The 21803-nt window shown below is 39.9% G+C and overlaps 1 protein-coding gene across 1 annotated transcript in view; it reads right to left on the bottom strand.

Moving 5' to 3' along the window:
- The window catches only part of LOC126251332 (phosphatidylinositol 4,5-bisphosphate 3-kinase catalytic subunit delta isoform), a 176004-nt gene that overhangs the window by 21137 nt on the left and 133064 nt on the right, over positions 1 to 21803 (bottom strand). The window contains exons 14-17 of the mRNA XM_049951676.1: positions 12826 to 13014; positions 7041 to 7183; positions 3347 to 3498; positions 2972 to 3262 (exon numbers count right to left, since the gene is read on the bottom strand). Coding sequence (XP_049807633.1) covers positions 2972 to 3262; positions 3347 to 3498; positions 7041 to 7183; positions 12826 to 13014 — 775 coding nt within the window. The remainder of the gene's footprint in view (positions 1 to 2971; positions 3263 to 3346; positions 3499 to 7040; positions 7184 to 12825; positions 13015 to 21803) is intronic.

The raw sequence follows: 21803 nt of genomic DNA, 5'->3' as shown, positions 1-21803 counted from the left end.
CCAATCCCGGGAGCGGAAAGACTTACCTTAGGGGGAAAAAAGGACAGGTATACACTCGCACACACACACACACACACACACACACACACACACACACACACACACACACACACACACACACACACACATCCATCCACACGTATACAGACACAAGCAGACATATTTAAAGACAAAGGGTTTTGGCAGAGATGTCAGTCGAGGCGGAAGTGAAGAGGCAAAGATGATGTTGAATGACAGGTGAGGTATGAGTGGCGGCAACTTGAAATTAGCGGAGATTGAGGCCTGGTGGGTAACGGGAAGAGAGGATATATTGAAGAGCAAGTTCCCATCTCCGGAGTTCGGATAGGTTGGTGTTGGTGGGAAGTATCCAGATAACCCGGACGGTGTAACACTGTGCCAAGATGTGCTGGCCGTGCACCAATGCATGTTTAGCCACAGGGTGATCCTCATTACCAACAAACACTGTCTGCCTGTGTCCATTCATGCGAATGGACAGTTTGTTGCTGGTCATTCCCACATAGAATGCATCACAGTGTAGGCAGGTCAGTTGGTAAATCACGTGGGTGCTTTCACATGTGGCTCTGCCTTCGATCGTGTACACCTTCCGGGTTACAGGACTGGAGTAGGTGATGGTGGGAGGGTGCATGGGACAGGTTTTACACCGGGGGCGGTTACAAGGATAGGAGCCAGAGGGTAGGCAAGGTGGTTTGGGGATTTCATAGGGATGAACTAAGAGGTTACAAAGGTTAGGTGGACGGCGGAAAGACACTCTTGGTGGAGTGGGGAGGATTTCATGAAGGATGGATCTCATTTCAGGGCAGGATTTGAGAAAGTCGTATGCCTGCTGGAGAGCCACATTCAGAGTCTGATCCAGTCCCGGAAAGTATCCTGTCACAAGTGGGGCACTTTTGGGGTTCTTCTGTCGGGGATTCTGGGTTCGAGAGGATGAGGAAGTGGCTCTGGTTATTTGCTTCTGTACCAGGTCGGGAGGGTAGTTGCGAGATGCGAAAGCTGTTGTCAGGTTGTTGGTGTAATGGTTCAGGGATTCCGGACTGGAGCAGATTCGTTTGCCACGAAGACCTAGGCTGTAGGGAAGGGACCGTTTGATGTGGAATGGGTGGCAGCTGTCATAATGCAGGTACTGTTGCTTGTTGGTGGGTTTGATGTGGACGGACGTGTGAAGCTGGCCATTGGACAGGTGGAGGTCAACGTCAAGGAAAGTGGCATGGGATTTGGAGTAGGACCAGGTGAATCTGATGGAACCAAAGGAATTGAGGTTGGGGAGGAAATTCTGAAGTTCTTCTTCACTGTGAGTCCAGATCATGAAGATGTCATCAATAAATCTGTACCAAACTTTGGGTTGGCAGGCCTGGGTAACCAAGAAGACTTCCTCTAAGCGACCCATGAATAGGTTGGCGTACGAGGCGGCCATCCTGGTACCCATGGCTGTTCCCTTTAATTGTTGGTATGTCTGGCCTTCAAAAGTGAAGAAGTTGTGGGTCAAGATGAAGCTGGCTAAGGTGATGAGGAAAGAGGTTTTAGGTAGGGTGGCAGGTGATCGGCGTGAAAGGAAGTGCTCCATCGCAGCGAGGCCCTGGACGTGCGGAATATTTGTGTATAAGGAAGTGGCATCAATGGTTACAAGGATGGTTTCCGGGGGTAACAGATTGGGTAAGGATTCCAGGCATTCGAGAAAGTGGTTGGTGTCTTTGATGAAGGATGGAAGACTGCATGTAATGGGTTGAAGGTGTTGATCTACGTAGGCAGAGATACGTTCTGTGGGGGCTTGGTAACCAGCTACAATGGGGCGGCCGGGATGATTGGGTTTGTGGATTTTAGGAAGAAGGTAGAAGGTAGGGGTGCGGGGTGTCGGTGGGGTCAGGAGGTTGATGGAGTCAGGTGAAAGGTTTTGCAGGGGGCCTAAGGTTCTGAGGATTCCTTGAAGCTCCGCCTGGACATCGGGAATGGGGTTACCTTGGCAAACTTTGTATGTGGTGTTGTCTGAAAGCTGACGCAGTCCCTCAGCCACATACTCCCGACGATCAAGTACCACGGTCGTGGAACCCTTGTCCGCCGGAAGAATGACGATGGATCGGTCAGCCTTCAGATCACGGATAGCCTGGGCTTCAGCAGTGGTGATGTTGGGAGTAGGATTAAGGTTTTTTAAGAAGGATTGAGATGCAAGGCTGGAAGTCAGAAATTCCTGGAAGGTTTGGAGAGGGTGATTTTGAGGAAGAGGAGGTGGGTCCCGCTGCGACGGAGGACGGAACTGTTCCAGGCAGGGTTCAATTTGGATGGTGTCTTGGGGAGTTGGATCATTAGGAGTAGGATTAGGATCATTTTTCTTCGTGGTAAAGTGATATTTCCAGTGTGGTTCCAGGTTGTGTTGATTGGAATTTTGAGGTTTTGGAGGGAGTGGAGCTGGAAGTGGGAGATTGAGTAGATGGGAGAGACTGGGTTGGTGTGCAATGAGAGGAGGTTGAGGTTTGCTAGAAAGGTTGTGAAGGGTGAGTGAGTTGCCTTTCCGGAGGTGGGAAACCAGGAGATTGGATAGTTTTTTGAGGTGGAGGGTGGCATGCTGTTCTAATTTACGGTTGGCCTGTAGGAGGATGCTCTGAACAGCCGGTGTGGATGTGGGAGAGGAAAGATTAAGGACTTTTATTAAGGATAGGAGTTGACGGGTGTGTTCATTGGCTGAGTTGATGTGTAGGTGAAGGATTGTTTGTGTGTCTATCGACCTGCCAGCGCTTTCGTTCGGTAAGTCACATCATCTTTGTTTTTACATATATTTTTCCCACGTGGAATGTTTCCCTCTATTATATATATATATCCCCCCCCCCATTTTTCCCCTCAGTTATCAGTCATTCCAAGCAAAGATGACTGTCCTATCATTACAAAAATTGTACTATAAGTAATCTCAATGCTTCTAAAAAAAAGAAATCAATAATTATTTTCAAAATAAATTACTTACAAGAGTGTCCCTTAGGTAATTGAGATCCTTTTCTGAGCTAAGCTCAGGTAGTCCTGTGGAGATCATCATTGCAAACAATGAAAGGATGAGACTTCCGTGTCGTCTCAAAATTCGGAATGCCTGTTCACAATGCCTCTGAAAAATCTGAAACTCCAACGCTTCCTTTTTTGTTTGTCCCTTATTGATTACATGAACAAAATCATGTGTCAACACAAAGGGGACTCGTTCACGCCGGAAACCAAACTTCTCTTTAAAATGACCTAATATATGGCCAAAATCAATATGGAACAGCTGCAAACATAAAAACACAAATAACATGAAATAAATGTCATTGACAATATTTTAATGAATTTAATTACACATAATATCACCTACCTGTCCTGATTTCTTCACCATAATATTATCAGAGTGTCTGTCTCCAACACCCAACACATAGGTAGCTACACAGTAGCCAGCACAGGATAATGTGAATTCCTCTATTGCTTTATTTAGTTGAACATCAGTTGGGTTGTTGTCTTTCAGCCAAGCTTAAAAATACAATCAATACCATAAAATGAGGTAAAAAATATAAGCTTTTTAATTAATTTTCCCATACAATACTCCAAAGTAACCATATGCAGGTACAGCATGCATTCTAGTCACACACACACACACACACACACACACACACACACACACACACACACACACACCAAGCTTCTGAATTTGTTTCTCATACTACCTAGATAGAAATTACAAGTTAATGGATGACTTCTGGATCAAGCTCATTTCCAGGTTCCATTTACTTGTATACTGTTTCATTATAAGCTGTTCTCTAGTGACAGTTCTCTTGTTATGCTTCTTTCTATCTTCAGCATTACATCTATTTCTAAAGCCTTGGCTGTTTTGAAAATGGCTGTACACTGTTTCGTAATGTTTTAATTTGGTGGCTACTAAGAGGTCTTTTTTGTTTTATGTATTCTCGGAGGTATAATGTCTTTTTGTCAGTTTATTTGTTATATTACGCCATACAGGGTTTCCATATTTAAATTTCTCTATGATTTTTTCTGTTGTCAATGATTAATATTATTTATTTTTTTTCCTTTCTTTCTTTTCAAGGGATATTGTGAAGTCAATTTTCTGCACTATATCCTGTAGTGATTGACTTCTTGTCAAGTTTCCTAAAAATTGTTGGGCAGGAAAGAAAGGTCATTAGTGAATCCCAGGCAGTTTAAATTTATATTATGTTTGCACCTTACAATATTGATTCTCTAATTATGTATTCCAACATAAAGTTGGAGCGGCAGTGTTGACAAGCTGTCTCCATGTCTTAAAATGGCTTGGAAAATTCTCCACTCAACCTGACATCACATTTCCTTTTAGTTAAAACGTGTTCTATCAATCTGACTAATTTTGAGTGGAGTCTGACATTTCTCAAGCTTTTCAATATTGATGGTCTTGGAAGCAATGATATGCCATCTTAAAATCTACAATGATTATCACTGCAAGAGATTTGTTTTGTTTCGTGTAATATGCCAAGAATTATTTGTACAATTGTGATTTGTCCTGCGCAGCTTCTCCAGCATGTAAGCTTCCCTGGCACTCACCTATGTCTTCTTCCTGTTGCTGTTTAATAATCCCATTTGAAATTCTGGAGAAAATCTTGTATGCAAAGTCCAAAAGAAGTATATGTTTGTAATTACCTGGATTATTCTTACTTCCTTGATTGTAGAGTGAGTGGCCTATAGCCACAGACCAACATTCAGGGAATTTTTCTGTAATAAATTTTTTTTTTGATAAAACCACATGTAGAAGAGCAGAAATGTGTTACTGGTATATTTGCACATTTCTCTGAAAATTTGGCCTTCTACACATGTCTTGTAATTATGCAGTTCTTTGAGTGCCATTACCACCTCTTGGTCTGTTGAGGGGTTTGTGTGATGAAGACTGGTCCTTATTTGAGGAATCGATTTTTAAAAGTAGCCTTTATCATAAAATTGAAAAATAAAAAGTCATTTGCAGATATTGAATAAATCTTACGGAGAATAGGATGGAGGGAGGGTGGGGGTGGGGGGTGGGGTGGGGGGGCAGAGGTTAATGCAAAAATAGAACAGAAATAACCTTCAGTGGAAAACTTTATGATAGGGATCATATATTAATGAAATTTGCCTTTAGACAAACATTTTTATCCTTAACAAATTCTTTGTAAACAGAAAAAATGAAACATAAATACTAGGTAAAACATTTTATGTAAAGATACAGAAATTGAATGGCATGCGGGTTCGAAACCACTTTAGTACTTGAAGAGGCCAAAGAAATAAAAGTAGATAAAAACTTAGAATGAAAAAGACTGATCAGGCAAGAAGTCAGAAAGTAGATTATGACGCTGATACGCTGTTATTGTACTACTGATATATCCGATTAATGATGAACATGATACAGTGATTATTATTATTATTATTATTATTATGTGACAACATTTCAAATTTATTTTTCATTATTTAATACTGCATGAAATAAACATGAATTGAGTGCTCACTGATGATAATATGTGCAATATATTGTTGTAAATATCATAAAATTTTAACAAATTAATATGTTTCCAGGTTCCTGATTGGAAAGAGGTGTCAACATTAGAGGAGTACAAATAGGATTTTTTTATGGTGCAGCTATTTTTACATAAATTTAATGAACAGAAAGTTGTGGAAAAACAGTTAGTAACATCGAGTCTGACAACTGAAGTTGTAAATTATGAAATTTAACATTGTTCATAAAATAAATGGTAGTAATTAAATAATTAAGAATTTTAATTATAATTTGCATTTTTGTATAGGAACTGTAAAAGAGATTTATTTTACAAAATTTTACATAAAAAATCAAATCCTGCTTAAATACAGTTTGTGTTTGACATTTTCTTCCTTTTGTTAAGGCATAATGCCGCACACGAATATTTGTGAATAACTAAAGTAACTGTTATAACAACACACGTGTAATCTGCTACTGTTACACTCGTATATAGTCAACAGTGGTTGTGTCCACACAAATTGTTTTGTTCAGTTCATGTTCCATACAGTCAGTGAGTGCTTGTTGAAACTGGATTTTTACAATAATTGTACCAGTCTACTTGTAAAATCAAGACCCGAGAAACTGGATTAGTCTGAATTAAAGTTTGTTAAAATTCTGTGAATGCATCCACTGCACTTGAAGAAAATAAATGGAAGAGTCATATACAGAAAAGTTATCAGGCAATTAATTTCCATCGAGTAACCCACAACCTCCTTACTGAACATCAAAGTTAAGTATTAACATTATTTTATTTTATTATCTGAACAAATATTGACACGTGAAGATATGTATTGGTTTAATATTCCAAATTAAATTACCTGCAAAGTGAATATGTTTTCTTGAAAATGTCGAATACTAAGTTGGTGTTCAAACACTAAGACAGTAATGTTTAGAAGATTCTCCTCCTCCTCCTCCTCCTCCTCCTCCTCCTCCTCCACCACCACCACCACCACCACCACCACCACCCATCCATCCCACATCCACTCCTGGATGAAGGCCTCGGCTAGACTTTTCCAGCCTTCAGCTAAACACACCCGTGTTTCCCCTGCGTATTTCCTTATGTAATCTATCCATCTGCCATTAGGTCATCACCTCATCTTTTGAAATCCAGCAAAGAACTTCATTGGTTTATTTACCATCAATTTGCTTGGCTACATGTACACTCTACCTATATTTAATTTTTGTTACAGTCATATTATGTCTTCTACTGTGGTTTGATCCAACAGTGGGTTCCATTACTGGCCATCTTACTTGGAAATGAAATAATTAACAGCAATCCAGGAAATCTCAAGTCTCCAGAGTCATTCTTTAACACAATGACTGCTTATAAGACAAAAACTGATGAAAACAGCTGACTTTTATAATTTGGCATAAGACTGAATTCCTGCATGGACACGCTATGGACCAAATACGAACACACATCAATGTAACATTTGATTAATTATTTACAGGCACTAGCAGCGTTTTCCACTTCATCAAATGATAAACAACTACTTTACATCTCTTCACAAAAAACTGTACTTACCTAAAAGTGAACCCTTCTTAAATGCTGATGTAGCAGAAAACATTCCTTTCTCCTTCTGAATATTTGCTATTGTTTCAGCATTTAAAACTACTTCAATGAGACCAACACGATTGTCAGTTGATATGCATCCATAGGGATTCATCCTATTGATATTCAATGGTGACATAGAGTTAATGATTCCAAATCAAATAAAGTACACATAAAGAAATAACAAATGATTAAATGAAAAAGATGCTCTCATGCATGAAAAATGGGATAGTATTGTAGCTCTGATGTTCAAATAAAGCTTTTCTCCCCTTTTCCTTTTTTCTAACTTCTTCCTTTTTTCTCCAGTTGCAAGAGAAACAATTTCATAAAATCACAGATTAAAAAGGGTATCACCCAATAATGATAAAGATATTAAAAAACTACATTGAGAACATAATGGAATCCACTTCTAGTTTCCAAGAATGACAACTTTATAATAAATAATTGAGTCGTATTTAATGCAGATTCTATCTAAAATTTTAGAAAGCATTTGTAATTGGAGCAAAGTAGTGATTAGTATAAAATGCTAAAAATAAAATAAAAACAGTCTCATTTGTATTTTCAGATTTTTATTTGTAAGCAACTGATTTTGGTCCTTTCCTCAGACCATCTACAGGTTTTTCCCAGCCATTATGGCTGCAAGTGGCGGCGTATGGAGCGAGATCTGTGACATCTTTACTTCTATGGATCTCGCTCCATCTGCCACCACCAGCAGTCACAATGGTGGGGAAAAGCCTGAAGACGGTCTGAGGAAAGGGCTGAAACTGGCTGCTAATGAATAAAAAACTGAAAATGTGAACGAGACTGTTTTCATTTGATTTTTAACAGGTTTTGTCTCCTAAATTTAATTTCTACTTCTACATCTACATCTACACTGCGGAAACCATTGTGAAGTGTGTGGGACAGTTTGTCCCATTGTCCCAGTTATTAGGACTTTTCTCCATCCCATTCACATATGGAGCTTGGGAAGAATGATTGTTTAAATGCCTCTGTGTGTGCTGTAATTGATCTAATCTTTCCATCAAGATGCCAATGGGAGTGATATGTTGGAAGTTGTACCATATTTCTAGAGTCATCATTTAAAGGTTGTCCTTGAAATGTTGTAAGTGGACTTTCTCAAGGTAGTTCTATCTTCAAGAGTCTATCAGTTAATTTCTTCACCATCTCTATAACTATCTCCCATGGATCAAATAAACCTGTGACTATTCTGCTGCCCTACTCTGCCTTCTCTGTATACATTCAATATCCCCTGTAACTCCTCTCTGGTAAGGGTGCCATACACTTGAGCAATATTCTAGGATGGGTTGCATGAGTTATTTGTAAGCAATGTCCTTTGTAGTCCAATAGCATTTCCCCAATATTCTACCACCAAATTGAAGTCTACAACCTGCTGTAACCACAACTGATCCAATGTGGTCACAGATTTCCAACTGTGATTCATTGATATCATAGGATATCATAGGATAAAAAGTTATTTTGTTTGGTGAACTGCACAATTTAACATTTCTGAACATTTAAAACGAGTTGCCAATCTTTGCATCACTTTGAAATCTTATCAAGATCTGACTGAATATTTATGTAGCTTCTTTCAGACAGTACACCATTAAAGATAACCACAACATCTGAGGTTACTATTAATATTGTCTGCAAGGTCATTAGTAAACAACATGTACAGCAAGAGTCCCAACACTTCCCTGGGGCACAACCAAAGTTACTTCAACATCTGGCAATGACTCTGCATCCAAGATAACTTACTGCACCCTCCCTACCAAAAAATCTTTAATCCAGGCACAAATTTCTATTGATACCCAATATAGTTCTACTTTTGATAGCAAGTGTAAATGTGGTACTGGATCATATGCTTCTGAGAAATCAAGAAACAGGGCATCACTTAACTGTCTTTATCCAAAGCTTTCATTATGTCATGTGAAAAAAGTGCAAATTAGGTTTCAAATGATCCATGCTTTTGGAATCCCTACTTGGCATGGAGGAGGCCATTCTGTTCGAGATACCTCATTATGTTCAAGCTCAGAAAATGTTCTAAGATTCAACAACATATCGATGTCATGGTTATTGGAGGGTAGCTTTGTGGATCACTTCTAGTACACCGTTATAAACGGGTCTGAATTTTCTTTCTTCCCACTAATGGACATGTTTCTCTCTCTCTCTCTCTCTCTCTCTCTCTCTCTCTCTCCCTCCCTCCCTCCCTCCTCTCTCTCTTCTTGAGGGTTTTACAATAGATTGTAATGTTAAAAAAAAGGGGGGCTAATTCAGTTGCAAATTTTATGTGAGAGCTTATTTTTGTATATCGTCTCTCAGCTTTACGTATGAAATAGAATTGTGCTTCAGAACAGTGTCACTTTATCCAGGCTCACTTTAATATAATTATAAAAATTATTTTCCATCATTTTAATTGCTTTACGCAGTCTGAACTATAAATACAGGGAAACATTCCACGTAGGAAAAATATATCTAAAAACAAAGATGATGTGACTTACCAAATGAAAGTGCTGGCAGGTCGACAGACACACAAACAAACACAAACATACACACAGAATTCAAGCTTTCGCAACAAACTGTTGCCTCATCAGGAAAGAGGGAAGGAGAGGGAAATACGAAAGGATGTGGGTTTTAAGGGAGAGGGTAAGGAGTCATTCCAATCCCGGGAGCGGAAAGACTTACCCTAGGGGGAAAAAAAGGACAGGTATACACTCGCGCACACACACACACACACACATATCCATCCACACATATACAGACACAAGCAGACATCTTTAAAGTTTGGGCAGAGATGTCAGTCAAGGCGGAAGTGAAGAGGCAAAGATGATGTTGAATGACAGGTGAGGTATGAGTGGCGGCAACTTGAAATTAGCGGAGATTGAGGCCTGGTGGGTAACGGGAAGAGAGGATATATTGAAGAGCAAGTTGCCATCTCCGGAGTTCGGATAGGTTGGTGTTGGTGGGAAGTATCCAGATAACCCGGACGGTGTAACACTGTGCCAAGATGTGCTGGCCGTGCACCAAGGCATGTTTAGCCACAGGGTGATCCTCATTACCAACAAACACTGTCTGCCTATGTCCATTCATGCGAATGGACAGTTTGTTGCTGGTCATTCCCACATAGAATGCATCACAGTGTAGGCAGGTCAGTTGGCAAATCACGTGGGTGCTTTCACATGTGGCTCTGCCTTTGATTGTGTACACCTTCCGGGTTACAGGACTGGAGTAGGTGGTGGTGGGAGAGGCCAGACATACCAACAATTAAAGGGAACAGCCATGGGTACCAGGATGGTCCCCTCGTACGCCAACCTATTCATGGGTCGCTTAGAGGAAGCCTTCTTGGTTACCCAGGCCTGCCAACCCAAAGTTTGGTACAGATTTATTGATGACATCTTCATGATCTGGACTCACAGTGAAGAAGAACTTCAGAATTTCCTCTCCAACCTCAACTCCTTTGGTTCCATCAGATTCACCTGGTCTCACTCCAAATCCCATGCCACTTTCCTTGACGTTGACCTCCACCTGTCCAATGGCCAGCTTCACACGTCCGTCCACATCAAACCCACCAACAAGCAACAGTACCTGCATTATGACAGCTGCCACCCATTCCACATCAAACGGTCCCTTCCCTACAGCCTAGGTCTTCGTGGCAAATGAATCTGCTCCAGTCCGGAATCCCTGAACCATTACACCAACAACCTGAAAACAGCTTTCGCATCTCGCAACTACCCTGCCGACCTGGTACAGAAGCAAGTAACCAGAGCCACTTCCTCATCCCCTCGAACCCAGAATCCCCCACAGAAGAACCCCAAAAGTGCCCCACTTGTGACAGGATACTTTCCGGGACTGGACCAGACTCTGAATGTGGCTCTCCAGCAGGGATACGACTTCCTCAAATCCTGCCCTGAAATGAGATCCATCCTTCATGAAATCCTCCCCACTCCACCAAGAGTGTCTTTCCGCCGTCCACCTAACCTTTGTAACCTCTTAGTTCATCCCTATGAAATCCCCAAACCACCTTCCCTACCATCTGGCTCCTATCCTTGTAACCGCCCCCGGTGTAAAACCTGTCCCATGCACCCTCCCACCATCACCTACTCCTGTCCTGTAACCCGGAAGGTGTACACGATCGAAGGCAGAGCCACATGTGAAAGCACCCACGTGATTTACCAACTGACCTGCCTACACTGTGATGCATTCTATGTGGGAATGACCAGCAACAAACTGTCCATTCGCATGAATGGACACAGGCAGACAGTGTTTGTTGGTAATGAGGATCACCCTGTGGCTAAACATGCCTTGGTGCACGGCCAGCACATCTTGGCACAGTGTTACACCGTCCGGGTTATCTGGATACTTCCCACCAACACCAACCTATCCGAACTCCGGAGATGGCAACTTGCTCTTCAATATATCCTCTCTTCCCGTTACCCACCAGGCCTCAATCTCCGCTAATTTCAAGTTGCCGCCACTCATACCTCACCTGTCATTCAACATCATCTTTGCCTCTTCACTTCCGCCTCAACTGACATCTCTGCCCAAACTTTAAATATGTCTGCTTGTGTCTGTATATGTGTGGATGGATATGTGTGTGTGTGAGTGTGTGTGTGCGAGTGTATACCTGTCCTTTTTTTCCCCCTAAGGTAAGTCTTTCCGCTCCCGGGATTGGAATGACTCCTTACCCTCTCCCTTAAAACCCACATCCTTTCGTCTTTCCCTCTCCTTCCCCTCTTTCCTGATGAGGCAACAGTTTGTTGTGAAAGCTTGAATTTTGTGTGTGTGTTTGTGTTTGTTTGAGTATCTATCGACCTGCCAACGCTTTCGTTCGGTAAGTCACATCATCATTGTTTTTAGATATATTTTTCCCACGTGGAATGTTATATATATATATATAAAAACAAAGATTATGTGACTTACCAAACGAAAGCGCTGGCAGGTCGATAGACACACAAACAAACACAAACATTCACACAAAATTCTAACTTTCGCAACCAACAGTTGCTTCATCAGGAAAGAGGGAAGGAGAGGGAAAGACGAAAGGATGTGGGTTTTAAGGGAGAGGGTAAGGAGTCATTCCAATCCCGGGAGCGGAAAGACTTAACTTAGGGGAAAAAAGGACGGGTATACACTCGCACACACGCACATATCCATCCACACATATACAGACACAAGCAGACATATTCAAAGAATTTAGATTTTGATCATCATCATGTAAGGAAAATAAGAGACTCATGTCAATTTCTGCTGCCCTATTCCCTGGTTGGAAATAAAGCTTGAAATCATCACGTTGCCTTGGCACATTCCACTAAGCAGAAAATTTCCCAAAATATCATTAAAAATAGCACTGATTGCACTGGCTAGTCAAATTAGTGCTAGGCAGACGGCAGACAAATGATTATCATTACTTTAAGGCAGCTCCCATATTTCATAAAATTTTTTTTAATACTGCAGAACAGTCCTCCTCCCTCTTCATTACATTTCTTCCAATTCTTCATATCATTCTCCTGACGACATCTGACAAATTATACTCTCACTTCTATTAATTTCCTAGATTATCTAGGTCCATTGTTTTCTGTGTCAAGTCAGTTAAGATATTTCAAAATCCTGGTACCATGAATTACAAATAATGTACAGGTTATTAATACTGTATGTTTTATGATTCAGTATGAAACATAGAGCTGAAAAAGAGGCAATGAATGTCCCAAAACATTCATAAGGGACTAAATCAAACTTAACTGCTGTTGTTGAAATCACTTACCTCAAGTCCAGACCCTCGTTTTTCCACAATTTGTCCATTATTCTCAGCATTTGCAGTGTTAACATATCTTGTCTCAAGTCATCACCATTTTTAAAAATGATAAATATGTCATCACCATATGGATCATCGTTTTCAAACACAATCCACAAAGGCCTCATTTTGCTATCCATGACTCTGCATTTTTCAATCCTGAAATTATTGTTAAAATGAAGAATTTCTGTCATTAGAAAAAAAGTACCAAGACTAGCTGCTACAGAAGTTCACATTGAAGTATGTAATATGGAAATTAGTGCAGGAAAGGATTTCTTTTATAGTAATCAAGATGAGGCAAAATGGAAAATTACTTAAAAAGCAAAGAAGAAGAAAAAAGAAGAAGACGAAACAGACGATAGGAACTGAATTGATCCTTGTTGATGAACAGGGGAACTAACCATCACAGAAAATGTTGGAAACTGATTTCGATGCACCAATTGATCGCTGTCACATGTCCGTACATATTAATCCCCCACATGCTCTGTTCCGAGTACTCTGCTGTGTCATTACATTAGAGGAGCAGGCATGCTTAATAAGCAACTGAATGTGACACAAGAAAGTGCTCATGATAGAACATTGTATCTTCATTTTCAAGTTTTATGCAAAGCACAATTCATGAAAAATGTGTGCAGAAAAGTTCACAGAAGAGTTTAAGACAGCAAGCATCCTGCCGAAACCTCTCACAAAGTCTTAGTGGCAAAATGGCACAATACAGTCTTTGTAGCTAATAAAATCCGTAACTACTGTAAAAGATTTTGAACACCTCACAACATTGCTTGAGCGACAAAGACAACCTGCGTCTTTATCCTTACAAACTTGCAGTTGTGCATGAGATTTATTTATTTTTATTGGCCTGGTTTCATGACCAAACAGCCAACCATACGTTATACTTATCAGTAATAAATACCAGTTTGACTACTATCTATGTCCAAATTTAAATCCATTTGTAGCAAAAGTGGTATATTTTTCTTACAAAACATATGTGTACACTGTGCTAATCTATGTGCAACATGCATGACTTACAGGGTCCAAATAAACTTTTTCATATTGTATGAAGATGGTATCATCTTCAGTGCGGATGCACTCACATTTCCCAAACTCTTACGGAAATTGATAGAGTGACTGCCGTGAGTAATGAGTATGGTGGGCAAGGGCACTATAAATGTAGTGTTTGGACAGAAAGTTGGAAAGTGTGGGTCTCACGGGGAGCATGCCAGGGATAAGTCCCTATAGTTGCACTATCCTCTGTGTCCTCAGTGGCTCAGTCAGATGGAGCGTATGCCACAGTCGGGGCACGCATTTTCAACTGTCACCGTTGATATTTATCAACACCTATCAGCAGCTAAAGATCTGGATTTCATTGTAATTTCATTTTCCATATTGAGTTCTGTCGGTGGTTTCTGACTGAAGTGGAATCATGACTTTTGGATCCTCAGATGGATCCTTCAGATGAGGTCTGGTTCAGCTTGCCAGTGTATGTAAAGTCACCAAACAAGCAATGTTATTGATCAGAACATCCCCAGCAATACTCTGAAGTTATGTTGCATAATCTCATGACTGGTTTTTCATACGCAATGTATCATGTCTGAATCACAATGATTATTGCACCAAACTATTAATGCTATATGGGTTGTGAAGATTATTAGGCCATATTCACAGAAGTTGAATGGCTGTGGAAAACATGTACAGATGGAGCAAAAGCGCACACAGTCAGGCCAGTTTTATTTCGCTCACCCAGTATAAATCTTTCACATATCCCTTTTCGAGATTACCAGTAATTACACTTATTTCACACAGTGAAAAGAAGTTTGAAACGATTTACTGTACACCTCAACAACTCAAAATGCACGTTTGATGATGAGGGAAGCACAGTGCCATGATTCATTTAGCAGGGACATTGAAGGACCTGTTCTTGTACCGAGTGTAAGTAGAACCTGGAACAAAAAATAATTTTTTATACCTGATACTATTTGTGTCTGCAATCAACTATTCCTTATTTGTGAGAAGAATTAAAAGAAGAGGAGAGGAGAAGAAATTAATTATCAAAAACACTCTGGTTGTACTACTCCACAAGTGTAGTATACTCCCAGTTATATGGGATAATGTGGGGGAGAAGATGCACAAATAATCAAAAACACAGACAATTGAGATATTTTCAAACATGTATTATTTGTTTGATATTTTGCCCAAATTCTGTGCATAGGTACTGTAGGTCTGTTTATTGCTTAAAATATTCTGTGATGACATTTTTTTGCACAGGATTATGAATTTTTCTTGCAGCGATAATGTCATTATCTTCATTCCCACTTTCACATTCACTGCCCTCTTCTTTGTGTTGTTGTGAAGCAGTAGTCACAATTTTGGCGACACTCATGTACTGGAAATTGAGTTCAGATGCATCGATCTTCAACCACTTATTCAAGTTTTCTTCTTCGACATCTTAAAAACCATTTAAACCCATAGCCAGATTTATAAAATGTAGATTTCTTCATGTTTTGCCTTAACATTTTTAAGCAAAGTAACTGTATATGTCTATTTGGTTGCAATTTTATTAATTAAATAAAAAAATTTCTTCATGTTTTTTGGTGCAGATAGCCCAGAACTAGAAACAGAATTCTTGACAAAATCCTGTATTTCTTGCTTATTCCTCTTAATATCTCAAATAGTCTGCATTCCAGTACCACAATCAGCATTTAGTTCCATCCATCCACATCCATCCATCCATCCACCCCTCTCAAATAATTGGGAGTACACTGTAGGTGCTTTGCAACAACTGTTCAGGTATATACTTGTTTCTTAAGACTACTGGTAGCGTAACGATAAAGGCTCATTACATTTTACAAATTCTTATATGTTCTGCAACTAGAACATCTGTGTGTTTCTAAAGAGTTCTGGATTTCTGTCTCATAACATGTAATATACACAAATGAAGTAGATTTCTCTGCACAGAATTGCTATTTTAGCACCCAAAACTCTTACTTTTTTCTGTATTTTAGGAATAAAAACTTAGGTAGAATAGTCAGTTTTAATGTTTTGTTAATCCCGAGATCACCAAAACCAAGCAGCATAAAACAGAGCTACAGCCTTTTCATGGAAAATATACTAACATTTTTGGCAATTTCATTCCACAGGCATTAGACTGTAGTGCACGGCATGTTTCTCTGCTCATTGTTTTGTCTTCTAATGCTGGAGACATCAAACGAAGCTATAGAGACTCAAATAGTAGTTGCAAACTTAAACTAGCTCAGCAAGTCAAACTGTTTACTTGTATCAGCTGTGTCATGACATCATACGACTGCTGCCTAAAATCGTGGAGTTACACTGGCATGTGTTATGCAGATTGTAGTTGAGGAACAATGGACCTTGCCGTTGGTGGGGAGGCTTGCATGCCTCAGCGATACAGATAGCCGTACCGTATGTGCAACCACAACGGAAGGGTTTCTGTTGAGAGGCCAGACAAACGCGTGGTTCCTGAAGAGGGGCAGCAGCCTTTTCAGTAGTTGCAGGGGCAACAGTCTGGATGATTGACTGATCTGGCCTTGTAACACTAACCAAAACGGCCTTGCTGTGCTGGTACTGCGAACAGTTGAAAGCAAGGGGAAACTACAGCCATAATTTTCCCCGAGGGCATACAGCTTTACTGTATGGTTAATGATGATGGCATCCTCTTGGGTAAAATATTCCGGAGGTAACATAGTCCCCCATTCGGATCTCCAGGCAGGGACTACTCAAGAGGACATCGTTATCAGGAGAAAGAAAACTGGCGTTCTACGGATCGGAGCGTGGAATGTCAGATCCCTTAATCGCGCAGGTAGGTTAGAAAATTTAAAAAGGGAAATGGATAGACTACAGTTAGATATAATGGGAATTAGTGAAGTTCTGTGGCAGGAGGAACAAGACTTTTGGTCAGGCGGATACAGGGTTATAAATACAAAGTCAAATAGGGGTAATGCAGGAGTAGGTTTAATAATGAATAAAAAAATAGGAATGCGGGTAAGCTACTACAAACAGCATAGTGAACGCATTATTGTGGCCAAGACAGACACGAAGCCCACGCCTACTACAGTAGTACAAGTTTATATGCCAACTAGCTCTGCAGATGACGAAGAAATGGACAGAAATGTACGATGAAATAAAAGAAATTATTCAGATAGTGAAGGGAGACGAAAATTTAATAGTCATGGGTGACTGGAATTCGGTAGTAGGAAAAGGGAGAGAAGGAAACGTAGAAGGGGAATATGGATTGGGGCCAAGAAATGAAAGAGGAAGCTGCCTGGTAGAATTTTGCACAGAGCACAACTTAATCATAGCTAACACTTGGTTCAAGAATCATAAAAGAAGGTTGTATACATGGAAGAACCCTGGAGATACTAAAAGATATCAGATAGATTATATAATGGTGAGACAGAGATTTAGGAACCAGGTTTTAAATTGTTAAGACATTTCCAGGAGCAGATGTGGACTCTGACCACAATCTATTGGTTATGAACTGTAGATTAAAACTGAAGAAACTGCATGAAGGTGGGAATTTAAGGAGATGGGACCTGGATAAACTGACTAAACCAGAGGTTGTACAGAGTTTCAGGGAGAGCGTAAGGGAACAATTCACAGGAATGGGGGAAAGAAATACAGTAGAAGAAGAATGGGTAGGTTTGAGGAATGAAATAGTGAAGGCAGCAGAGGATCAAGTAGGTAAAAAGACGAGGGCTAGTAGAAATCCTTGGGTAACAGAAGAAATATTGAATTTAATTAATGAAAGGAGAAAATATAAAAATGCAGTAAATGAAGCAGGCACAAAGGAATACAAACGTCTCAAAAATGAGATCGACAGGAAGTGAAAAATGGCTAAGCAGGGATGGCTAGAGGACAAATGTAAGGATGTAGAGGCTTATCTCACTAGGGGTAAGATAGATACTGCCTACAGGAAAATTAAAGAGACCTTTGGAGAAAAGAGAACCACTTGTATGAATATCAAGAGCTCAGATGGAAACCCAGTTCTAAGCAAAGAAGGGAAAGCAGAAAGGTGGAAGCAGTATATAGAGGGTCTATACAAGGGCGATGTACTTGAGGACAATATTATGGAAATGGAAGAGGATGTAGATGAAGATGAAATGGGAGATATGATGCTGCGTGAAGACTTTGACAGAGCACTGAAAGACCTGAGTCGAAATAAGGCCCCGGGAGTAGACAACATTCCATTAGAACTACTGACGGCCTTGGGAGAGCCAGTCCTGACAAAACTCTACCATCTGGTGAGCAAGATGTATGAGACAGGCAAAATAGCCTCAGACTTCAAGAAGAATGCAATAATTCCAATCCCAAAGAAAGCAGGTGTTAACAGATGTGAAAATTACCGAACTATCAGCTTAATAAGTCACGGATGCAAAATACTAACGCGAATTCTTTAGAGACGAATGGAAAAACTAGTAGAAGCCGATCTTGGGGAAGATCAGTTTGGATTCCGTAGAAATATTGGAACACGTGAGGCAATACTGACCCTACGGCTCATCTTAGAAGCTAGATTAAGGAAAGGCAAACCTACGTTTCTAGCATTTGTAGACTTAGAGAAAGCTTTTGACAATGTTGACTGGAATGATACCTTCCAAATTTTGAAGGCGGCAGGGGTCAAAAACAGGAAGTGAAAGGCTATTTACAATTTGAACAGAAACCAGATATCAGTTATAAGAGTCGAGGGGCATGCAAGAGACGCAGTGGTTGAGAAGGGAGTGAGACATGGTTGCAGCCTATCCCCGATGTTATTCAATCTGTATACTGAGCAATCAGTAAAGGGAACAAAAGAAAAATTTAGAGTAGGAACTAAAGTCCATGGAGAAGAAATAAAAACTTTGAGGTATGCCGACGACATTTTAATTCTGTCAGAGACAGCAAAGGATCTGGAAGAGCAGTTGAATAGAATGGGCAGTGTCTTGAAAGGAGGATATAACATCAACAAAAGCAAAATAAGGATAATGGATGTAGTCTAATTAAATAAAGTGATGTTGAGGGAATTAGATTAGGAAATGAGACACTTAAAGTAGTAAATGAGTTTTGCTATTTGGGGAGCACAATAACTGATAATGGTCGGAGTAGAGAGGGTATAAAATGTAGATTGGCAATGACAAGAAAAGTGTTTCTGAAGAAGAGAAATTTGTTAACAACGAATATAGATTTCAGTGTCAGGAAGTTGTAACAACAACAACAACTGTACATATAATAATTTTTTCTTCTGATTTTCGATAAATTAGTGCAAACGATGTTCTGATTTCATTTCTTTCTTCTTTTCATGTCATTATGTTAAAGAAACTGTAAACAATTTTCGATGTGAATATTAATGTTTATGTCAAATTGCAAGCAATATTATAACAAAATGGAAATGTAAGAAACGTTGAAACTGTTGTAAGATGTTAAAGTTGTAATTATGCGCCTGGTCCATACGTAGGCAATGTATTAGGATATGTAGAATGCAGAACCTTTGGTGAATACCCTGTCTGTAGGGGAGCGGTAAAAGGTGGATGGCAGGCGAGCGTGGGAAAATGCACACGGGCGCTGCACGGCATAACGGGCGCAGCAGTAGTAGTCGGAATTGGGCATCGGTCTGAGAAACATGCTCTGGATCGAGGAGTCTCTCCTGGAAAACGTGATTTCATTGAGCCTCGGATGTGCCGTTTCCGACGACTATACAGCATGGCTATATTCCATAGGCACTAAATGGAAAAGTATTGCGACGCTAAGAAGAAGCAAAGTGCCGATACATCAAGAGCCATAGCTGTGATTGTATGTTTGCTTTGCGCCTCGCCATCTCGCCGCCCGCCAACCGCCGCATCGACACGAACAGGTTGAAACTTTTAGTACTGTATTCGTGTGGACCAGTGTTACTTGTTCCTGACTGTTCAATAACAACTTAACTTTTACCAGAACTGTCCTATCATTTAATTACCCTCATCACTAACCTAGACAGGGTCCTTTCCACATGTTGTGCAATCCGAGTGTCCCGAAATGAAGATTTAAAGTTTATGTTAATAATACTTACCTGCAGACCTATCTATGTTAGAATGATGTTTAAAGAACTTTGTTGTTAATGAATACATAGGTAAATAATATAGGTCTGACGAAGTTGGAAGATAATGTTGAAATTGGTTTAGTAATGAAGGCTAATTAATTTGAGACAAAAATAATGGTAGTTAAATGAGCAAGAAATAAGACAAAAAGGGTAGTAACTCATATATTGGAAATCTTGAGTGCTTAACGATTTCGATAATCAAAAATTTCAGTACAGTGATCATAACAGTTTCAGGGTGTCCCCCCCCCCCCTTTCTTTTCTATTCATGTAAATTCTGAAATGTACTGAACTGATTTGACCAGCAAAGTTAAAGTCGAGATAAAACCAAAAGTTATTAGTGTTTTACCTTTTTTAAAATTGGCACTGTATGTGTGTTTCGAAAGTGCTATTTCTAGGGTAACCTATGCCCGATTTTAATCAGATCAATAGACTGTACAAAGTTTGTAGTAAACATTATAGTATATTGTTGTGTATTTATGGCTTGTTCATATTAGTACAGAAAGTGAAATTATTAGTTCAGTAGATTTTCTGGTTCTAAAATTTACCATATTATGCAGTGTTATTACGTGTTGTTTTGCATACACGTACTTCAACTTGTACAGGGCAGAAACTCAATTAATGCCTAATTAGGCTGGCGACCGTATTATTAACAATTTGGTAGCATCTGCTGTGTTGTTTCTTGTCCGTCCTAACGTGTAGTTGCACTTCAGACTTGCTTGACGTATCATTGTTGGTACTGAGTGGGCGAAAGTCTGATTTTGCCTCCATTCTGGTACACGCGGTCAACATATATACCAAAATCCTTTCTTATAAGGTGAAGCCCGTCAACTTACCATAGTACAGGCTTTAATAAGTATCGTGCGCAGTAGCGTAGTGTTACAAAGTCTTTTCTGAAAGAATTTGTATGGATTGTAGCCATGTATGGAAGTGAAACATGGATGATAAATAGTTTAGATAATGAGAAAATAGAAGCTTTCGAAATGTGGTGCTACAGAAGAGTGCTGAAGATTAGATGGGTAGATCATGTAACTAATGAGGAGGTACTGAACAGAACTGGGGAGAAGAGGAATTTGTGGCACAACTTGAATAGAAGAAGGGATTAGTTGGCAAGACACTTTCTGAGGCATCAAGGGATCACCAATTTAGTATTGGAGGGCAGCGTGGAGGGTAAAAATCGTAGAGGGAGACCAAGAGATGAATACACCAAGCAGATTCAGAAGGATGTAGGTTGCAGTAGGTACTGGGAGATGAAGAAGCTTGCGCAGGATAGAGTAGCATGGAGAGTAGCATCAAACCAGTCTCAGGACTGAAGACCACAACAACAACAACAACAATTGAGGAAGAGAATTTCTATGGCCTCTAAGTAAAGCAATAGCATAGTAATGTCTGGACCTTTAAAAAACCACAGTATCACAGAAACTAATTTGGTGTTCCCTGGTCCCGGGGCACAATCTACTACTGCATTGATTTATAGATTCAGTTTGGCTTCTCTCTCAGTCTTCATGACCTACGATGACAGCCCCAGCATTATGAGATGACACATTAGCCACAGAAACATGACATGAAATACGGCCTCATAAACAAAAACAAAAATCACCTAGTATGCAAACACTGGCAGTGAAATCCTTCATTGTATAATTTAAATACATGCCTGAAGTGCTTCAGAAAAATCCCAAGAAACTGAAATAATAATGCTCACATCGACCGTTAAACACTGGGTCTGCCAAATACATGTTCAATGCCTAAGTCACTATGCCTTTCAAATACTAGAGAGAGGGACTGATGATTTAGCAGTTTGGTCCCTTCTCTCCTCTTTTAAACCAACCAATCTACTAGAGACACAATGTTTTATATAATTCAAACCTCAAACATAGCCGATAACATG

This window comes from Schistocerca nitens, chromosome 4 (genome assembly GCF_023898315.1).
Source record: "Schistocerca nitens isolate TAMUIC-IGC-003100 chromosome 4, iqSchNite1.1, whole genome shotgun sequence".
NCBI lineage: Eukaryota > Metazoa > Arthropoda > Insecta > Orthoptera > Acrididae > Schistocerca > Schistocerca nitens.
Note: the sequence above shows the minus strand (reverse complement) of the source record. Positions and strands in the feature narration are given on the sequence as shown.